An 18,510-nucleotide genomic window follows, 5' to 3' on the forward strand; every position below is an offset into this window, starting at 1 on the left:
ACTTACAGCAGGCCTTACTCACCTGGGCAGGTGTGTCTAGTGCAGTTGAGCTTCCCACCCTCACACGTGCTGAAACACAACATACATGCATACATAAGGGTGTCATCAGTGTTTCTCTGTGTCCTGTACATATAGTGTACAAGCATGTACTGTGGGTGATATATGTATCTGTGGTATTCTGACCAGTTGTTACATCCATCAGGGGCCAACGTCGTCTCTCCTGGTTCCAACCAGAGTCCAGTGCTGAGGTCCAGGCAGGGACAGTCTTCTCTCTCGACACATACTGTCCCATTAGCAGACAGGACCTTTCCCTCCGTGCAGTAGCACCCTGGCTCACATCTCCACTCACAGTGCTGAGGGACAGGAAGAAAATCACCTTAACATCACAAAATGTATATTTTTTTGTCCAGAAAGCAGGAGTTCTTCTTAAACAGGAGTCATGTTTGGTGTGACACTCACTGCCAGGTCATCACAGGAGCGAGGGCAGGAGGGACCACAGCTGCTGAACGCTGTGCCTGGAACCTGAGAACACGGCGCAACTGAAAACACACACAGTTACATGTTGTGTAACACTGATGTAGACAACAGCTGTCCTCCACTGTAGAGAAAACACAACATGGACAGACAACACACACACAAAGCCACATCTACAGTTTACACACATACCTGGACAATGATCAGTGTTACAGGCTACGACCTCAGTTCCCAGCCCCTCACAGTAATTTCCCTCCCCCTCTGGGCTGGGCCTGTCACACTCTCTCCTCCGGCTCCGAATGCCCCCACCGCATGACTTGGTACACTCTGTCCAGTTACTCCACTGACCCCACCCACCGTCACCTGTGTGTAAAAAAAAGTGTAAAAGAATTAAAACTTCACAGCAAACAACGGTTAATCATCATTAGCTGTTCAATCACTCATTTAAATAATCTGATGACATCAATGACACACAGGGTGTATTGTATATATCTGTCTAACAAAAACAAGCAAGTTCTATTATTTACTTTTTCAGTATTTTGTATTATATTTTCCCCAGAAAGAAAAACAAGAAATTTAAACAAGCTCTGACAAGCTACTTGGATATAAGCTGTGCCTGAGATGTCACCTTGTTCACTCTAGGTTTAGATCACATGGGCTTTTATTCTCAGGATACAGTATAAAAACGATGAGACTCATACTGTGTGTTTACTGTCATCGGTTTATTTACTGTTATCGACATCCTGTTGCTCACGGGATGTTAACATGTAATTTACCATTATGGTAATGGTATGGCAATTATGTGTGAGGAAAAAAATAAAACTTTGCTCAAATTGCTATAAGATCTTCAAAAGTCCACATAGATGTGGTCTGACTAACGCTAAAGCAATAATGTTTGAGCAGTCTGGATGCCATTCAGTCAAAATGTGCATACAGCTAATGTAAAAAGACAAGTGTAGCAATGTAATGCCAACATACATTATTTAAATGTCAATGTAGTGTCAGTACAAATGAACACAAAATAAACTCACGGTCACATGGGCTGCTGATACAGACTTGGTCCTCTCTGTGAGGTCCCACACACGGCAGGCCGCTTCCAGAGCGCTGGGGATGAGAGCAGAACCGGTACCGAGACTGGAGACCCGCTCCACACGACACTGAACACTGACCCCAAGGAGTCCACGAAGACCACTGGCCATCAACTGCAGTGTGTGTGTGTGTGTGTGAGTGTGTAGAGAAGCAGAAAATGAAAAGTGAAGGACAATGAGGTGAAGCTGTTAAAGACAATTCATCAGTTTGAAAAATTAAACCTTAGAGATACGTTACATCAGTGTCGACTGAATTTGGATTAGAGATTACTGAAATGCACATTACTGTTACTGTTATCCAAAGTATGGCCTGAAAACAAGTAAAACACAAAGCACAGGCAGAAAGAAGGACAGTGGCTTTATTAAAGATAAATTCAGTGGGTTTTTACCGTTGCAGCTGCCTTTAGAGCAGTTTACCAGCCTCCCTGCTTCACATGTACTGAAATACAAAAACACACAAGTTAAATCATCGTTTTGTCTCTTATACTGATGAACAGAAACACATGCCGGTGTTTTCATTATTCAGTTGTACCCACCAGTTGTTGCAGTCTATTGGGACAGTGTCTCCTGGTTTGTGCTGCTCCCCATTCACATCGCAGCGACACTCAGACTCCTGCACACACACACCATCCTGGGAACACAGGGCATCATGAACAATAATGTGATTCTTGTATATGTGTGTCTACATACGTATATCTGTGTATGGCCACACGACCCACCTGTTGCACAGTCCCTTGTGAACACTGGCAGCCAGGTGTGCAGTTCCTGCTGAGGTCCATAGTGAGGTCTGTGCACGACACTGCCCCACTCACACACTGCTTCCACTCCTGGCCTGGGGGACACACCCGGCCACCGCCTGACAAAGCAAAGGCACAAACCGCACAAACATCTACTTCTTCTACTTGACTGCTATGATTTCTGCTTATTTGGGTTTTTTTTTAGCATTTTTCATTTGATAAACATAAACATCATATTTTCTTTTGTTTCCCATCACAATTATCAAATTAATTGACTTTCCGTGACCCAGGTTGGGCATGTAAAGATGTTTCCCCTACTGGCTTCTTAATGCTGTGATCTGGTATAAAATTAATTAATCTTATTTCATTAATATGAGTAAAAAACACACATGCATACAATACAATACACTGCTGTCTTGTTGAATACTAGTAGTATTGTTAGATGAGTGTATGTCTCTTGCCGTACCACACGGCTGCAGATTACAGGCACTGAACTGCTGAGCGGTGCCGTGGACTCGAATTGGCCCGCGGGTTCGAGTCCTGTAGCCCCCTCCGCATGTGACTGAGCACTTTGACCATGTGCTCCATGGCTCCTTCACACCTGAGACACAACACAACTGGATAAACTTCTTTTATATTTTAATCTATGGTTTGTTTTAATACCTACAGGAATAAAATGAAAACAGCTTTTAGTTACGTAACATTTGGTACATTTGGTCAAATTCTTATTCTTTTCTTTTTTGTTTTGAAAGATTTTACATTTCAAAATGCCAATTTCCTATGAAAAAACATTAACATCCAGGTAATTTTACAAACCAAAGCAGGGCTCTATGCTGCAGGTATCGATCCCAACTCTGTCTCCTTTGCAGGGACGACCCCCGAACGCTGGAGGAGGATTAGTTCCCGAGCGATACCTCCTCCTCACGCCAACATCACATGTTCGACTACAGGTGCTCCACTGGGTCCAGCTGCTCCAGCCACAGTCCACTGAGACACACACACACACACACACACACACACACACACACATACAGGTTACAGAAAGAAAGAGACAATAAGAAAGTGATGGGAACACAAGAAAAGACATGAAGGGATGGACAGCAGAGGTAGAGATAAAAAATGTACATTCAAAAAGCACTAACCAGAGCACGGAGCTGTTCCACACTGCATTTCTCCGTTAGTGCAGGTGCTGTAAGAGACACAAGAACAGGTGACATTTTAATTTGGCATGTATCCCACAGAAACTGCATTTATGGATGTTTTAAGACTAAATCTGACTCATCCCATAAGTGAACACAGGTATTATTTCTGTTAGAACAGTACCAGTTATTGCAGGCATCGACGAGCAGGCTGGCACCGGCTGGGTATGTCTCCCCCTGATGGTAACACGGGCACTGGGCCAAGGGCACACAGCTGCCGTTCAGCAGATAGAGGCCCAGGGCGCAGTAGCAGCCGTCATAACAGGTGGTGGCACACTGCACGTCAGTGGAAGTCATGTCCAAACACACCCGTGGACACGCACCGCCGTGAGCCTCACATTCAGCCGCCGTCATGTGCACCATGCCCTCCGGACACTCACCTGAGAGGAGCAGGAGTGGTAATAAGAGAGGTGTAGAAAATAACAGGAACAAGTGAAAAACACTGCAACACAACAAAACAATTTTATTATAAAGTCATATTATTCACACATAGTTCTCTGTGTGGCTCCACAGAGTGAGTAATTAGAAAACATGATGCAGCACCTGAGCAGGGGTGGGAGTTGCAGTCTCTTGTCTGTATGTGTGGCCCGGGGCAGCTGGTGCCCCCATGCTGCGGTGAGGGTGAACTGCAGAATCGCTCTCTTGTTTGGACGCCAGAGTCACAGTCAGCTGAGCACTGAGACCACGGCGACCAGTCTGACCAGCCGCCGTTCACTGGAAGTACAGAACCAAAATCAGCTTTTTATCTCACAGGGTTTTTTTTACATTATAATATAATACAGACACGCAGGTTTGTGCATCAGCGTCTGGCTCACCTGGACAGTGTACAGTGTTGCAAGGCTCTTGCTCCTCGCTGTCCCCATCACAGCCAGAGAGTGTGTGGTTCAGAGAGGCGAGTGTGCGGTTGCAGCTGCGGAATCGGCGTCTGATTCCCACCTCATCTACGAGGTTGAAGCATGTCTTGCTGCACTCTGACCAGCTTGTCCATTTACTCCAAACTCCATCTGGTAGCACTGCACAGGAGAGTCAGAGTCATCATACCACCGTCAGGTGATGAGTATCAAGTGATTTACAAAACTACGACACTGACCTGAATTTAAGTATTTGATGAAAGTTTTATTGTAGGGCTGCAACTAACTATCAATCATTTGATCTATGACACAACAGGAAACAGTGAAAATGCTCAACATGATGTCTGATAGCACAGGGTGATGTCATTGAATATCTTGTTTTGTCCCCAAAACATGCAATTTAATATTTAAGACCAAGAAGAGCAGCAAGTTGTTGTTGCTTGAAAATTACTTTAATGATTAATACTCACTTATTAGTTTTTTTTATTATCAACCAATTGACTAATCGTTGCAGCTCTACTTAACTGTCATTGTTGCTCATGAAACAGTTCTTCACACTTCTATAAAAATTGCTTGTAATTCTATACCAGGGAGGCAGGGGCTGGAGCAGCTGCGGGCCTCAGTGGAGTCTCCTGGACAGGGCTGGACTCTGACTGCTCCTGCCGGGTTCACTGGGGACCTGAGGAGACAAAATGGGTATAAGAATTCCTGATCCAAACTTATTAGGTGGTGAGTGAGCAGTAACAACAAACCAAGAGCCTGAAAACTCCAAGTAGAATACATGTGAGCAGTTAGAAAAAAAATGGAGTATTAGTATTAGAGGGAGGTTAGATTATAGATTATTTATTAAATTCAATATAAGTACATATCTGGTGTGAATAGGGATCTAACTCTTTGAGTTCCATCCACCAAAGAGTAAGAGCACATCTGAGGTTCACCTGTAGCGATGCTGTAGCCCCAGACCACAGGTTACATCGCATGGTGACCATGACGACCAGGCTGACCAGTGACAGCTCGCCACACAGCTCGATGAGTCACAGATGACTTGTCCATCCCTGCACACACTGGTGGGAGATTTCTGACGTTTAGACTTTTTTTTTAATTATTAAGAAATCAACAGCAAAGGCTAACGCAGCATCCCAGGGCTCCAACACAGTGCTGGGAAGAATCTAAGTGTCTTTGAAATGATGAAATATGAAAATGATATAAATATATATAAAATGAAATATGAAGAATAAGACTCCTCCTCAGAGAAGACAAAACTGTTTCATGACATTTTATGACATTCAGTCATTTGTGGTTTAAGACAGTAAAATTTTCAGTCAGTTAGCATTTCAGAAATGCCACCAGGCTCGCTTCCAAAGCAAACACGTCTGTGTCTCTCACCATGTGGTACAGTGGTCCCGGCTGACTGTCTGTCCTGGCTGCAGTGTTTGGCTGTTCCAATGACAGACACATTGGGTGGCATTTACACATCGCCCCTCCTGGAGATACAAACCACTGGGACAGCGACACCCTGGAGAAAGGCATAATTTATGTCAGTGTTGTAGCTGACGGAGCCTATGTGAGCTACGATCCTTCCTGCAAACACATCACTGGTATCATTTCAGCGCAGGTTTGTTGCTTTAAAAAAGGTTTTGCTCTATAGTCTAGATAATTTAACAGCAACCAACTGCATCTCAGTCAGATAAGACAATGGACCAGAGACACTTTAATTTGGCCTAGTCTGCAGTGCAAGAGACTGTTTTGATTTTGGCAGGACTAAACCAAAACACCCAAATTCATCTCTGAAATATGACTTTATTTATTTATTATCTGTGAGAATTTACAATTTCTCTTGAGCTTATTTAAAGTTATATGAGCATATAAAAGATATTACTGCGTACCTGATTAGTTTATATGCAATAACAGATTCTGAATGAGCCTTGTACTTCAAGGTAAGAGGTATTTAATTTTTTGCATTACACTTCCCACTCAATTGCAGTAAGTGCAGACTAGTATTGTCTATGCAGCTGCACAAACATTATAATCTAAACTCCAAATGCATCCTACCCAGTACACATGCTGCAGTACAGTTGTTGGTCAAGCTGAGGTGTGAGCAGGTAGGAGGACAAGGCTCAACTCTTCCAGCCTGGCAGTCTGCCTCAGTCACCAGCACCATGCCGTTGACACAACCTGAACAAACCAGTTTGTTAGTATGCTTACACAGAACAGAGCTGTAACTCAGACAGTTTCACACAGAATACTGAACTTCTGTCATCAGGCTAGAAAAAACCAACACTTTAAGGCTCTAAACACCATCATTTTGGCAGAGTCACCTGTCTGTGTGCCGATGTCTTTGGTGCAGGCCTGGTTGTTGCAGCTCTGACTCTGCTGGGTCATGCCCTCACAGTCCCGCCCACCATTCTTTGGAGGGGGAGCAGTGCAGGTTCTGTTCCTCTGCCTGACTCCACCTCCACACTGAGCATCACACTCCGACCACTCTGTCCACTCAGACCAATGACCATCAACTACAGAGAATGAGATTGAGATAACCATTAAATCAGATACCATGTAGCTGTGAAGCATCAGGTCTACGTGACCTCAGGTGTAAAGAACAGACCTGGACATGCTCGAGGGAAGCAGGCTCGACTGTCGAACTGGGCCCCGCCACAGGCCCCTCCAGGCAGAGCCTCCCTCAGTATGTCCCTCTGTCGAAACAAGGAGCCCAGACCACAGGACACACTGCATGCACTCCAAGCTGTCCACGGGGACATGATGCAGTCCACTAGAGGAGAGGAGAGGAAAAAGCATAGAAGAAATATTTCTGAAATTGTATATAAAATATAATTATAATTATTAATATATAACTTTTCCTGTCTGGTCTCATCACCAAATTTTGATGTGGAATTATATCCTACCACAGTCTTTCTCATCCGACCCATCCACGCAGTCCTTCTGTAGGTCACACCTGCGGTCCAGGTGAACACACTCCCCACTGTCACAGGAGAATTGCTTGGGAGAGCAGGGGCTGGGCACCAGGGGGTGCTGCGAAGTCACCACTGGTCTGGCTGTGGTGCCTGATGAGACATAGCAATAAAATAACAACACTTTATTCAATTTGCATATATATATATATATATATATATATATATATATATATATATTTAGATGTTTAGATTTTTAATCATCATGCAGCACCATCAAGGAGGCGTCTGATTGGTCTCTGCAGCATGACAACGACTCCAAACATGCAACCAGAGTCATAAAGAACTATCTTCTGTGACAAGAAGAACAACCTGTGTGCAAGTCTACTGAGGAGAACTAGTGCTGTTTTAAAGGCACTACCCACAAACCAAACTGCACTTTGTGTGAAGTTAATTGATAAATGAAAAATATTCATGTCATTTATTTTTGAAAATATCTAAACTTTATGTTTAGAGCCTAAAACCTTTCTCTGCTTTTTACAGAGTTTGTAAAATTGAAGTAAATCTAATTCCTCTCCTCCCGCTGCCCCCTGACACGGTTTGGATGCGTACCACAGTGTTCCTCATCTGACCCGTCCAGACAGTCCTGTCTGCCGTCACACACCTGCGCAGAGTCCACGCAGCCAAATGACCGGCATGCAAACTGGCCCTCCACACAAAGCACTCTGGGTAGGCCACCATCATCAGGAGCTGTAGTGATCCATGGGGCTGTAAATAAATCGAAAACATAGGCAGCAGTAAATGTCTATTCTGCAGAGTAGAGGGTGTTGATCCAAGGTCTTGTCTGGCTGAAGGATAAATAGCACAGCACCTCTTGTGGTTTGCAGACCAGGCCTTCCAGAGTGAGGGGTTGTCGTGAGGTGCAGTCCAGGATGACCTGTGGTGACCCCTGGGTAGATGGCAGGTTTGGTCCAATGGCCTGATCATTTAGGACAAAAAAAGATCAAAGGTGTAGGTCTACTGAAAATAAACTACTTCAATAAAACACTAGTTGATCCCTGCATTAAAAAGTTTTCTCATCCTGAAACATTTAAAGCTATCAACGTGTTTCAGCAAAGCCAACACCAATGAGTGAAAATTAGATATGATCAATAGCCAATCAAACTTATCCATACTCGGAGTTGTGGTCTTCTGGAGTCCAGGCTGACCTGTGAGCCCTGATGTTGCCACACCAGGAAGGGCACCTTGAGATCTGGTGGTATGGAGGCCTGGGGCACCTGTCGTAGTGTCACTATGGAAACCTGGTCTCCCTGTGGAGCTGGTCTTGTTCTGCAGCCCTGGAAAGCCTCTGGTTGGAGCTGTGCCTGAAGATGGAGATGAGGAGAAAGAGACACAGACGAAGAGAGACACAAAAAATGAACCAGTGAATGCTGGGGAGGCAGGATCTGCTAATCTGTCAAACAATGGGATGTATGTTGTTTCAATCACTAGATCCTAAAAGGAAACTAGAAACTGGTATCAGTGGTGTAACATGACTCAAAAGAACATGAATCAAAAATGTATATGGCCCAACATCCATCAGCTCCTACCACAGTTGATCTCATCAGAGTGGTCCTTGCAGTCTGGTCGACCATCACAGAGCACAGAGACAGAGACACACTGGTCACTGTGCTGACATGCAAACTGGCCCGGCTTACAGCGCTGCACCGTCACTTTCTCACCACCAGAGGGAGACGAGGTCACACTGCTGGGGGTCACCAGCTCGTCTACAACAGCAGGGGAAGAGTTGATTCATGTTATTGTTGATGTGAAACCCAGCACAGGTTTGGGAAAACATGACTCAGTATTTCAACACTTCACACATTAGTTCAGAGAATCGTTAGCATATACTTGTGTATTTAGTTAAATCCTTCACCTCCTCTGCAGCCGAGGATCTCGGCACGCAGGTAGAAGGTGTGTCTGAACTCCACTGGGATGATGCGCAGGTAGCGCGCTCTGACCAACCGGTCGAGCCAGCGGGTCACAGGGGTCCTGCCCACCATCCGCACCTCAAACACCTGCAGCACACACAAGCAGACATTTACACGTGTGTTTAGGCTTTTTTTCAGAGAATATTACAACAGATGTTTTTTGGCAGATGTGGTGAAATATCTTCACTGTATGCAGACGTGCACATATACAGAAATATGAGTCCAAATTACTACAAATACCTTAGCGGGGCCACCAGGCTTCCCATTCTCAGTGTAATCTGTGAAGAGGCTGCTGTGCAGGGCAAAGGCCAGGCGGTATTTGGAGAGGTAACCCCACATGCGTTCACTGCCCTGTGTCACCACCCCTGATACCCACATGGGCTCCAGGAAGTCCACCTGAAAATATGGCTGGGTGTCTGTAGGCAGGGGACTCCATCCGGGTTCCATAACCTGACTACACAGAAGATGATATGGTTTATTTCTCTGTATGCCTGACATACATCAATAAATGTAAAAGTCTGTTAAGCACATGGAGAAAACCCCCTGTAATGTTCAGGTTATTACTGTATTTGCTTTAGGGGCAACAGCCACACAAACACCAGACCACTCACACGTTAGGGATGATGTTAAGTCGTCCTGCATCAGCAGGGTTGTTCTCACGATGTGAGGATGAGGTCAGCTGACCGTATCGAATTCTCCCGTCCTCCAGTCCAAGGGGAGAGGAGCAGATGCCTGCAGGATATGATGAATTTTAAAATCATTCAACAGAACCAGATTGGCAAACTGATCACTTCAGACACATTTGGCCTGCAGCAATACTTCAATATTCTGTGAGAAATAAACTTCTGTTCTCAAAACACAATAAGTCCACAAATAATAAATCCATCTAAACTGCATTTAACACTCACCACGATATCCTGGGCCACCAGCCTGTAAGTACATTAGAAAATAAATAAAATGTATATTGATATGAACCAATATTATACAATTGTAATCTTTGGGATTTTTAACCATTTCCAAAATAAATTATAGAATATAATTACAAATATAGTGTGTGTGTGTGTGTGTGTGTGTGTGTGTGTGTGTGTGTGTGTGTGTGTGTGTGTGCGTGTGTGTGTGTGTACATGTATCATAACTGTTAAAACCAATATATTACTTTTATGTTTATGTTTAGATCACATTAGAAAGAAAAGAAGTGAAACTAAGGTAATTAACACCTGTGACAGGTTAAAGGACAAAGATTGTGAAGGAACTGATGTTTCAATTAAATGTTTCCTTACTGCTGTTGTTACTGCAGGACGAGTGATGGCAGCCATGGATGGAGTCCTGAGAGGAGCAGGGGTGGGTGTGTGTGGTCTGTAAATTGCCACACAACAATGAAGAGGAGTAAATACAACACCTGAAATCCTTTTTGAAAACTTTACAACACAAAGATTAAGAAAGAACTGGATAAACACAGACATGGAAAGTGGTGATAATATGCTACTACTAACGTGATGACTACTGCAAATAATAACATTTCCCTCCACCTGTCAGACTGGGTAGTGATGTCAACGGGTTGGCAGCCAATTTCATCCTCTCCCTTGGGACAGTGAGGGACACCGTCACAACGCTTCCTTGCCTCGATGCAGCCCCCTGGTGGGGGACAGGAGAACTGACCAGCGGGGCAGCTGCGTGGACTGGTGGCGGTAGGGGAGGGCTGTGTACCTGCAGGTGGGGGGTGGTTGGACTAAGTAAAAATTATCTCTATATTTGCTTTGGTTTGTGTGACGGTGATGAGTAGAAAATCTGAGCATAGGGTAGGTAAATGCACACAGCTGAGTCAAGAAAGGCTGCACAAAGGATTAAAAGGCTGGGAAGCTCACCGCAGTACATCTCATCTGAGCCATCACCACAGTCATTGACTCCATCACAGACAACTCCCAGGGGTCCTGCTGGCACACAGCGACCGTTTCTACACTGGAACTCCTTCGCTCTGCAGCCACCCAATGGGGAGACTGGTGAGGGAGGGGTGGAGGTCATTAGCCAGCGATAGCCTGAAGGAGAGGACAGGAGAGCATTTGAGATTCAGATTTGTGCAAGAAACCACTAACAAAAACACAAAGCAGCATTAAAACTATCTTCCAACCATCGCCACAGCCCATGATCTCAAGTCGAAGGTAGATGCCATTCTGAAAGTCATGTGGCAGCAGGCGAACAAACTGAGCTGACACCATCCTGTCCAGTCTGCTCTCAGCAACCCCCCGATCATCATGGTTACCAAGAAAAACCTGGAGGGAGAAAGGTAGCACGTAAACTTTATGATAATATACCTATACACTATATATATGTAACATAGTTTTTTTTATTGTACTAGGACTATCTCAAATACAGCTAATTTTTTATTAAACATGTACAGTCACTTATTTATGTTTACAGTTATTTATTGCACTAGTAATGTCATTCTCCTATGTTGTTAGTGTCATTCTAATTATAATATCTCAGCTTTTGTTTTGCACTGATGTTGTTTCTCCATGTTGTTGTCATTGTCTTCCATAATATGTCCAGGTTGTCTTGTACGTGTGTGTTCTTTTTGTGTATTTGTGTATTTTTAATGTCTATTCTATGTGGCCCTTGAAATTGCCCCCTGGGTAAAAATAAAGTTGTTGTTTTTTTTACTGAATTGAATTGAAATTTAATGTATCTTTAAAAACAATGTTAAGTGGCCTTCAAAGTATATGATGGATAGTTGCTTGGACTTGGTTTGATGTCTGACCTTGGCTCTGGGCCGGGCATCAGCGACAAGCTCTTTGTAAGTGTACCACGTTCTGCCGTCCGGGCTAAACTGGATGTAAAAGCTGGACACAAATGTGCCAAACACACCACCACCCTGGGTTAACACACCTGCAGTAAGGTAGAGAGATAGGATGCATTTTATTTATTTCACTGACATAAAGAGCGTAGAAATTTCACATAGAAATTCATTAATACACAGCACAGTAAACCAGCATTTCAGTCCGCAGTTGTTCGAAGGTGCCTGCATGTTTACCGGTGATGTTGTATGGTTTCAGCAGGTTTATCTGTAAATAGGGGCTTTTTGTGTTGCTTGTGTGTCCCTCAGGGCTTCGCTGTGGTAGGTCCTTATATTCCTCAGGTTCTGGACTCCAGCCCTGCAGACAAATGTTTTGCAGAAATCACCCAGTGTTAATGTTATGCAATATTACACTGATAAGCTACAGTCATGCAAACAGTACCATGAGGCTGCACTTAGACACAGTCATGCTAAACAGATGTCAAGACAATTCACCCGTAACCAGAGAAGTAAACCAGCTGGTGATGCTCATTGAAAAGTCAGAGGATCACCAAAGTTATTCAGAATTATTTCCCGGAGACGTTGAATGTCCAATAGTTGTGAGGATATTTCTGTCTGGACTGGGATTTGAAACCAAAGGAGCTGTGTGACTTCTACCAGTAAGCGTCTCTTAAACCAGGCTTGAGCCTCAGGTGTTCATCTTAACTATTCATTATGAGCAGAGGACTAATCACAGGGCAAATGACAAGAGCGGAAAGAGCATTCATGCTCAGTTTAAAAACATTTCATTAAATCTTTTTTATTTTTCATGTCCCCAAATTGTCACCCTTTAGTTTCTCACCCCTGTTTAAATAGCTGTCTTATAGCAGGTGGGATTTAACAACTTGCTTAAAGACCTTTCATCAGGATGAATATGAGCCACTACAAAGTCTGCTTGTATAATATAATGTTGGTCATATATTAGGCCTGGTATACCTGGAGGTCTCTGTGGGGGTCCCATCCATGGAGGCGAGCTGCCTCAGGGGGGTGACCAGTTTGCTGTGATGAGGCACTGAAACTGGAGACTGGCAGAGTCTGGACCCCCAGAGGAGACCAGCACTCGTCTGAACAGAGAAGGAGAGGAGGTGAGGGCCCGTGAAAACAGATCAAATGCTCTACTTCTAACTGTAAAACTGAGCGACCAGCTGACCATGTGAACAAGACACTAACCTCCAGGAGGAAGCGGATATGTGGGCACCAGGGGTGTAGTACCCTCTGTTGGCTTAGAGGTCACAGTGGCAGGGCTAATGGTCACAGGAATGGTGTCATTTCCTCCTACAATGTAGAGAAAGATGAATGTCAGGGAAGATCCAACAATGGATGGGACTTACATTTGTATTATTGCAATTTTGCAGTAAATGAACAGGATATTTATACATATTTTATTTTACTTGTCTCACCCTCAAAAGTTTTATATGCTTCTTTATGTCAATACAAGAATGAAAATAAACTACTGCAGGGACATCCTCCATATTCTGGGACAAAATCCTGTGTAATAAAATAGTAGTTTGAGATTCTAAACTACTAAGGTGGTGTTTGATAAGCAGTTGGGTTTCTTGTTAACTATTTGCCCTCTGAGTTTTCTTCAACAGTAAATGGTGAATTGAACATGTGAGATCTGTCTGATCAGAAGAAGATTTGAGCAACACTTCCCCTCTCAGGAAAATATGTGAGCTCCTGTCATTACAGGAATAATAAGGAAAATGAAACACTCATTAGTAACCATGGAGTGCAGTTGGTCATGTACAACTGGGAATTTAAACAGGAAGACATTTAATCAGTGCTGAGAGCAGAACAAGAGTCGTGATTCTACCTTGGCAGTAACAACACCTGTCTCCCTCTCCAGGCACCAGACTCTGGCCCTGTACAAACAAAGGACGTTTCAACAGTCACTCAGGGAGAGTGTGCATTTGACTGTTTACATGAGATTACAGTGAAACACAGATGCATTTAAGCCCAGACAATCACATACTCAAACATAAAACAACAATGTGCAAATGTTTCACTGTGCATCATATTTCCACACACCGGGCCACTCACATATACAAATAGACACATTTACGCATATTATACATGTGTAGATGAACAGACATACACACACACACTATTCCCCTCTTACCTGTGGGCATCCAGTGACAGCGTATGGACAATAGAGGGAACACTGCACCGTCAGATTGGACAGACAGTGGCATAACTGACAGGGGTCAGACCTCCATCTGTCTCCCACAGCATGGGACTGACCCTGGTACTGACACTCATCACAGGGGTCTGTCTGACACCTACACACACAGACGTGTGCAGGGGGTGAGAGAACACATGTGATTATTATTATTATTATTATTATTATTATTATTATTATTATTATTATTATTATTATTATTATTATGTCTTTATTTAAACTTGAAAGGGTAAAGCCCTCATTTACAATAATGCCAAGCAGATGAAAATACCATAAAAAGAACATCAATTAAAAAAGAAATAGAAATATTTAATAAATAATGTAATGACAAGGATCACCAGCAATTAAGAGGTTAGAGATGAAGAATCTACAGTGACCAAGAGATACCAGCGAATTCATTTTTAAAGAGCTTTGCAGTGAGCTCCAGGTGGACGGTGCAAAGAAGCCAAAAGCAGTATGTTCATAAACACCTAGTGTCAGGCACTGAGACAAAAAGCAGTTTCTTTCATGGGAACCTCACAGAGATCGTTGTTTAAATGAAGACGATCACTAAGGGCACATTTTGTCATCTTGAGTAAAAAAATAGTTCAAAATAATCATCAGTAATCATCATGTGTACAGAACTGATAAGATTTCATGTAGAGAGCATGAAAGTTGCTTTAAATTGCTCATTGATTTTCATATGTTTTTATGTAGCAGAGGAATTTTTGCCTTTAGGTGATGATAGACAAACAACACCATCTTCAAAGTTCATCTTCTGCAAACCACAAATATCTAACTTAATCTCAAACTTAATTTAAATTTCATTGAATTAATTTAAAATGAGAATCGCTTAAGTACATTTAATGCATTCAGTAAATTGAAAATTCCATTTTATTCCAATGAAAAAAGTGTCCTGATGGAGGCTCTAACAGAGGCTGGATGAGTCACCAAAAGCATTAGAGAAGATTGGAAATGATCCTGTTACTTTGAAGAAAACTTTGCCAAGTGTTAGAACAGGGTGAATTTTGACAGAGGCACGAGTCAGAAGGTCCATGGGGTCATTTTTGAGGAATCATCCTATAGAACAGTGTAACAGTTTATGGCAGAGTAGCAGCGAAAGTGAGTCGTTCACAGTCCCATCAGGAGACACTCACCGGCGAGCCTTCCTATAAATCCCTCTGCACACTCTCCCGTCTCCATGCTTGGTGGGATTATTTGGGCTGCGGAACGACCACTGAACACTGTGGACACCGCAGGGCCCCAAACACTCTCCCCATTCAGACCATGAAGACCACCCACAATGCACTGCAGTAAGAGGAAACCGACTGTGTATGAATGCTCAGGCTTTATGGGAGATAATACCCAGTATGAACTGTGGGTGAAAATCAACTATGGATTTGATATTGATCTCAGTAGGGTTTGTGTATTTGAGAGACTGACCTGCGCAGTCTTGGTTGGGCTGACACCTCTGAGGCCTTCCTCTCTCACAAACACAAATTTCACAGTCCATTTTTATTTGCTGTCCGGGCCAGTAGCGCACACCTGCCACCTCACATACACACTCCTCTGGTAACACACACTGCTGCGTGTGGCTCATCACCTGTCCCTCTGGACACCAGCAACCTGAAGGCACAAACGAGAAAGTGAGAAAGAGGCTGTGAGCTAAAAAAAGTGACAGGAATCTCTGTACTATATGTGGCAATTTCAAAACAACAGTTTATTGTAGAGCAATAAATCCTCCTCAGTGACCTGAGAAGCAGGGTGCTGTGGGGTCACAGGTGGTCCCACTCCTTATGTGGGCACAGGAGACTGGACAGGGGGCACAGCTGTGTCTCACCAGCCCCGTGGGACAGCTGGTATTGGCACATCCATCATCAGGACAAGGTGCTAGAGTGGAACATGGAGAAGTTCTTTCTTTTCATCTTATCACTTTCTTAGCACTTCATCAAATTTCATTACCATCTGTGTTTTAGTAAATGTGACCAAGTGGTTTTTACTTTGAAATTCAAACTTAACCACCGCACACTGAGATGACTTCACTGTTACTTTCATTGAGAGCAAACAACACATTTTGCCTGTGGTTCACTCTGCTTGATCACTAACAATGTTAGATATGACCATCAGATATGTCTGAAGGAAATATTGTCATGATCTGCCCTTATTATGACTGTGCTTGGATTTAAGTCTGTGTCTTACCCTTAGTTCTTTTTTTTGTTTGTTTGTTTTTTTTTATTTTATTAACTCACAAAATACAAACAGAAAAAAGTTACATAATATTAAACAAATGCACCCCTCAAAAAATGTCAGCCAGAAGTATTGTTGATGTGCTTGAAATTCAGCAGGCAAAGCCAGCAAAGGCCCCAGTGACTCTGCTGAGTGTTGTCTTTTTCAGGGATTTTGGGTGAGCCATTCTTCCTCAGTGAATGCACAAGACTGAAGCATTTCTTTCTACATGTCCAACTGGTGAATTTACGCCAATAACCACTTCAGTATTGTTTATTCTAGTCGGACCTTAGTTTACAGACAGCTCTTACTGATTTCCATGGCCTGGTTGGACGGTCCAGGGAGCTGAGAACAGTCTCGGCCTCCGTAGCGAGGAGGGATGCAGCCTCTGTGTCGGACCTGCACTCCACCGCAACCACTGGAACAGTTTGACCAGGTCACCCAGGGCAGCCACTGACCATCCACTGGAGGGGGAAGGAGAAAACATCACACTTTAGTATCAGATCCATATTTGATTTTCAACTACGCATCGAGACTTTGATACTCTGAAACATCTTTATTCTGTGTCCACCTCCTTACCTGGGCAGGTGGTGTTGAAGCACTGCTGTCTCTGGACATCCAGTCCCCGACAATGGCGCAGTGGGTCTCCTGCAGGGCAGGTTCTCTGCCGGGTCATAGTGCCTGTCCCGCAGGAGGTGCTGCAGGAGCTCCAGGGACCCCAGGGGCTCCAGGTTCTACAGCCCTGCTCATCGGTGGGTTCTCCAAGCGGTGCTACTGAGGAGTCTGGGCAGTCTGCCACACCGTTACAAACCTGGCATAGGATGGGGGTAGTGAGCAGGATTGGCCAAATATAACTGAGATGAATTAAAGGATTTAAGGTTTTATTTTGACATTCTTTATTTTTTAATGTGGGAATACAGTATATTGTCTATATTGAATATCTATGTCAAAATTTCTAACCGTTTTTGGACGTGAAAAGTCTGTGAAAGATTCCTCTTCATCTGCATCCCTCAGTCTTAAACTTCCCCAGAACCAAGGCTAAATAATGTTTTACTGGAGGGAGCGAGTTTTATCTCTTTTCTCTCATGTTATCAATTAACAGTTGGCAACCCGCTAAAAACGCTAGCTTAACATTTATGGAAACTATGTCTGCCTTATTTATGACATGAGAAACCCAGCACCTACCATGTTGAAGGGGATACAGGATCCATCCATACAGGTGTATTCAGGGCAGGGGACAGTGGTGTTCCTACTGCCAGGGGGCGCTGGTGTGACCGTTTTATCTGAACAGACCAAGTTTTAAAAACATTATCAAAAATAAAAATTAAAATAAATAAATAAATAAAAAAAACATTATGAAACATACTAGAAATTACAAAGATCCATCATCATCAGTGCTGTAAATTGACTGACTTTATGTTTCCCTCGTTCATTCCTTCCTGTTTCTCTCATCCATTACTCCATTTTCTCCATTTGGTCCTTTTTTTCTCTATCCTTTCTTTCCATCCTTCCTTCCTTCCTATTTATTTCCTGTTCTCAAAACCTCGTGCAGGCCTCTTCTTATAGTCTCTTAGTTTCTCTACTTATGTCATGAGAACTCACCACACACCAACTCATCATCCCCCCGTGGACAGTCTGGGATGCCGTTGCATACTTGCGTCATGTTCACACAGGTGCGGTTGTCACAGGAGAAGCTGCCTGGACAGGGAGGTATCTTGGTAGAGCCTAAAGGACAGACGGAATTATTAACACGTCTTTAGAAAAGTCTGCTTCTGTGACCAGATGATAAAAACGCTCAAAACAGGTAGTTTTATCATTTGAAGCTTTTTTACCCACCACAGTTGTCTATGCTTTCGTCTGAGGCATCCCTGCAGTGTGGAGTCCCGTCACAGAGGTGCTGATAGTCAACACACTGGTCCCCACTGAGGCACTGAACCTGGCCAGGGCCACAGGGGGTAGTGCACTGCTGCTCATCACTCCCATCCATACAGTCCGTCTCCCCATCACACCGCCAGGCCTGAGGCACACACTGCCCACCAGTGGCACAGCTGAACTCATAGGACCTACAAGC

At 43.7% G+C, this 18,510-nt stretch overlaps 1 protein-coding gene across 1 annotated transcript in view; it reads right to left on the reverse strand.

Annotated features, from left to right (window-relative positions):
- The window catches only part of sspo (SCO-spondin), a 74,553-nt gene that overhangs the window by 37,112 nt on the left and 18,931 nt on the right, over positions 1-18,510 (reverse strand). Inside the window, exons 33-75 of the mRNA XM_071485922.1 lie at positions 18,276-18,509; positions 17,625-17,722; positions 17,019-17,250; positions 16,751-16,903; positions 15,966-16,103; positions 15,657-15,839; positions 15,371-15,521; positions 14,175-14,334; positions 13,869-13,917; positions 13,226-13,330; positions 12,992-13,119; positions 12,203-12,374; positions 11,981-12,108; positions 11,354-11,495; positions 11,091-11,261; positions 10,755-10,932; positions 10,506-10,581; positions 9,171-9,312; positions 8,845-9,021; positions 8,431-8,619; positions 8,127-8,234; positions 7,868-8,023; positions 7,250-7,408; positions 6,952-7,116; positions 6,668-6,859; positions 6,402-6,524; positions 5,736-5,865; positions 5,288-5,413; positions 4,937-5,028; positions 4,314-4,511; positions 4,042-4,212; positions 3,623-3,878; positions 3,442-3,488; positions 3,116-3,286; positions 2,766-2,900; positions 2,282-2,418; positions 2,099-2,193; positions 1,952-2,001; positions 1,506-1,676; positions 667-837; positions 460-539; positions 184-353; positions 23-69 (exon numbers count right to left, since the gene is read on the reverse strand). Coding sequence (XP_071342023.1) covers positions 23-69; positions 184-353; positions 460-539; positions 667-837; positions 1,506-1,676; positions 1,952-2,001; positions 2,099-2,193; positions 2,282-2,418; positions 2,766-2,900; positions 3,116-3,286; positions 3,442-3,488; positions 3,623-3,878; positions 4,042-4,212; positions 4,314-4,511; positions 4,937-5,028; positions 5,288-5,413; positions 5,736-5,865; positions 6,402-6,524; positions 6,668-6,859; positions 6,952-7,116; positions 7,250-7,408; positions 7,868-8,023; positions 8,127-8,234; positions 8,431-8,619; positions 8,845-9,021; positions 9,171-9,312; positions 10,506-10,581; positions 10,755-10,932; positions 11,091-11,261; positions 11,354-11,495; positions 11,981-12,108; positions 12,203-12,374; positions 12,992-13,119; positions 13,226-13,330; positions 13,869-13,917; positions 14,175-14,334; positions 15,371-15,521; positions 15,657-15,839; positions 15,966-16,103; positions 16,751-16,903; positions 17,019-17,250; positions 17,625-17,722; positions 18,276-18,509 — 6,156 coding nt within the window. The remainder of the gene's footprint in view (positions 1-22; positions 70-183; positions 354-459; positions 540-666; positions 838-1,505; positions 1,677-1,951; positions 2,002-2,098; positions 2,194-2,281; positions 2,419-2,765; positions 2,901-3,115; positions 3,287-3,441; positions 3,489-3,622; positions 3,879-4,041; positions 4,213-4,313; positions 4,512-4,936; positions 5,029-5,287; positions 5,414-5,735; positions 5,866-6,401; positions 6,525-6,667; positions 6,860-6,951; positions 7,117-7,249; positions 7,409-7,867; positions 8,024-8,126; positions 8,235-8,430; positions 8,620-8,844; positions 9,022-9,170; positions 9,313-10,505; positions 10,582-10,754; positions 10,933-11,090; positions 11,262-11,353; positions 11,496-11,980; positions 12,109-12,202; positions 12,375-12,991; positions 13,120-13,225; positions 13,331-13,868; positions 13,918-14,174; positions 14,335-15,370; positions 15,522-15,656; positions 15,840-15,965; positions 16,104-16,750; positions 16,904-17,018; positions 17,251-17,624; positions 17,723-18,275; position 18,510) is intronic.

The sequence above is a fragment of the Trachinotus anak genome, unplaced genomic scaffold (genome assembly GCF_046630095.1).
Source record: "Trachinotus anak isolate AG129_WGS33_773 ecotype Australia unplaced genomic scaffold, CSIRO_AGI_Tana_v1 ptg000009l, whole genome shotgun sequence".
Classification (NCBI taxonomy): Eukaryota; Metazoa; Chordata; class Actinopteri; order Carangiformes; family Carangidae; genus Trachinotus; species Trachinotus anak.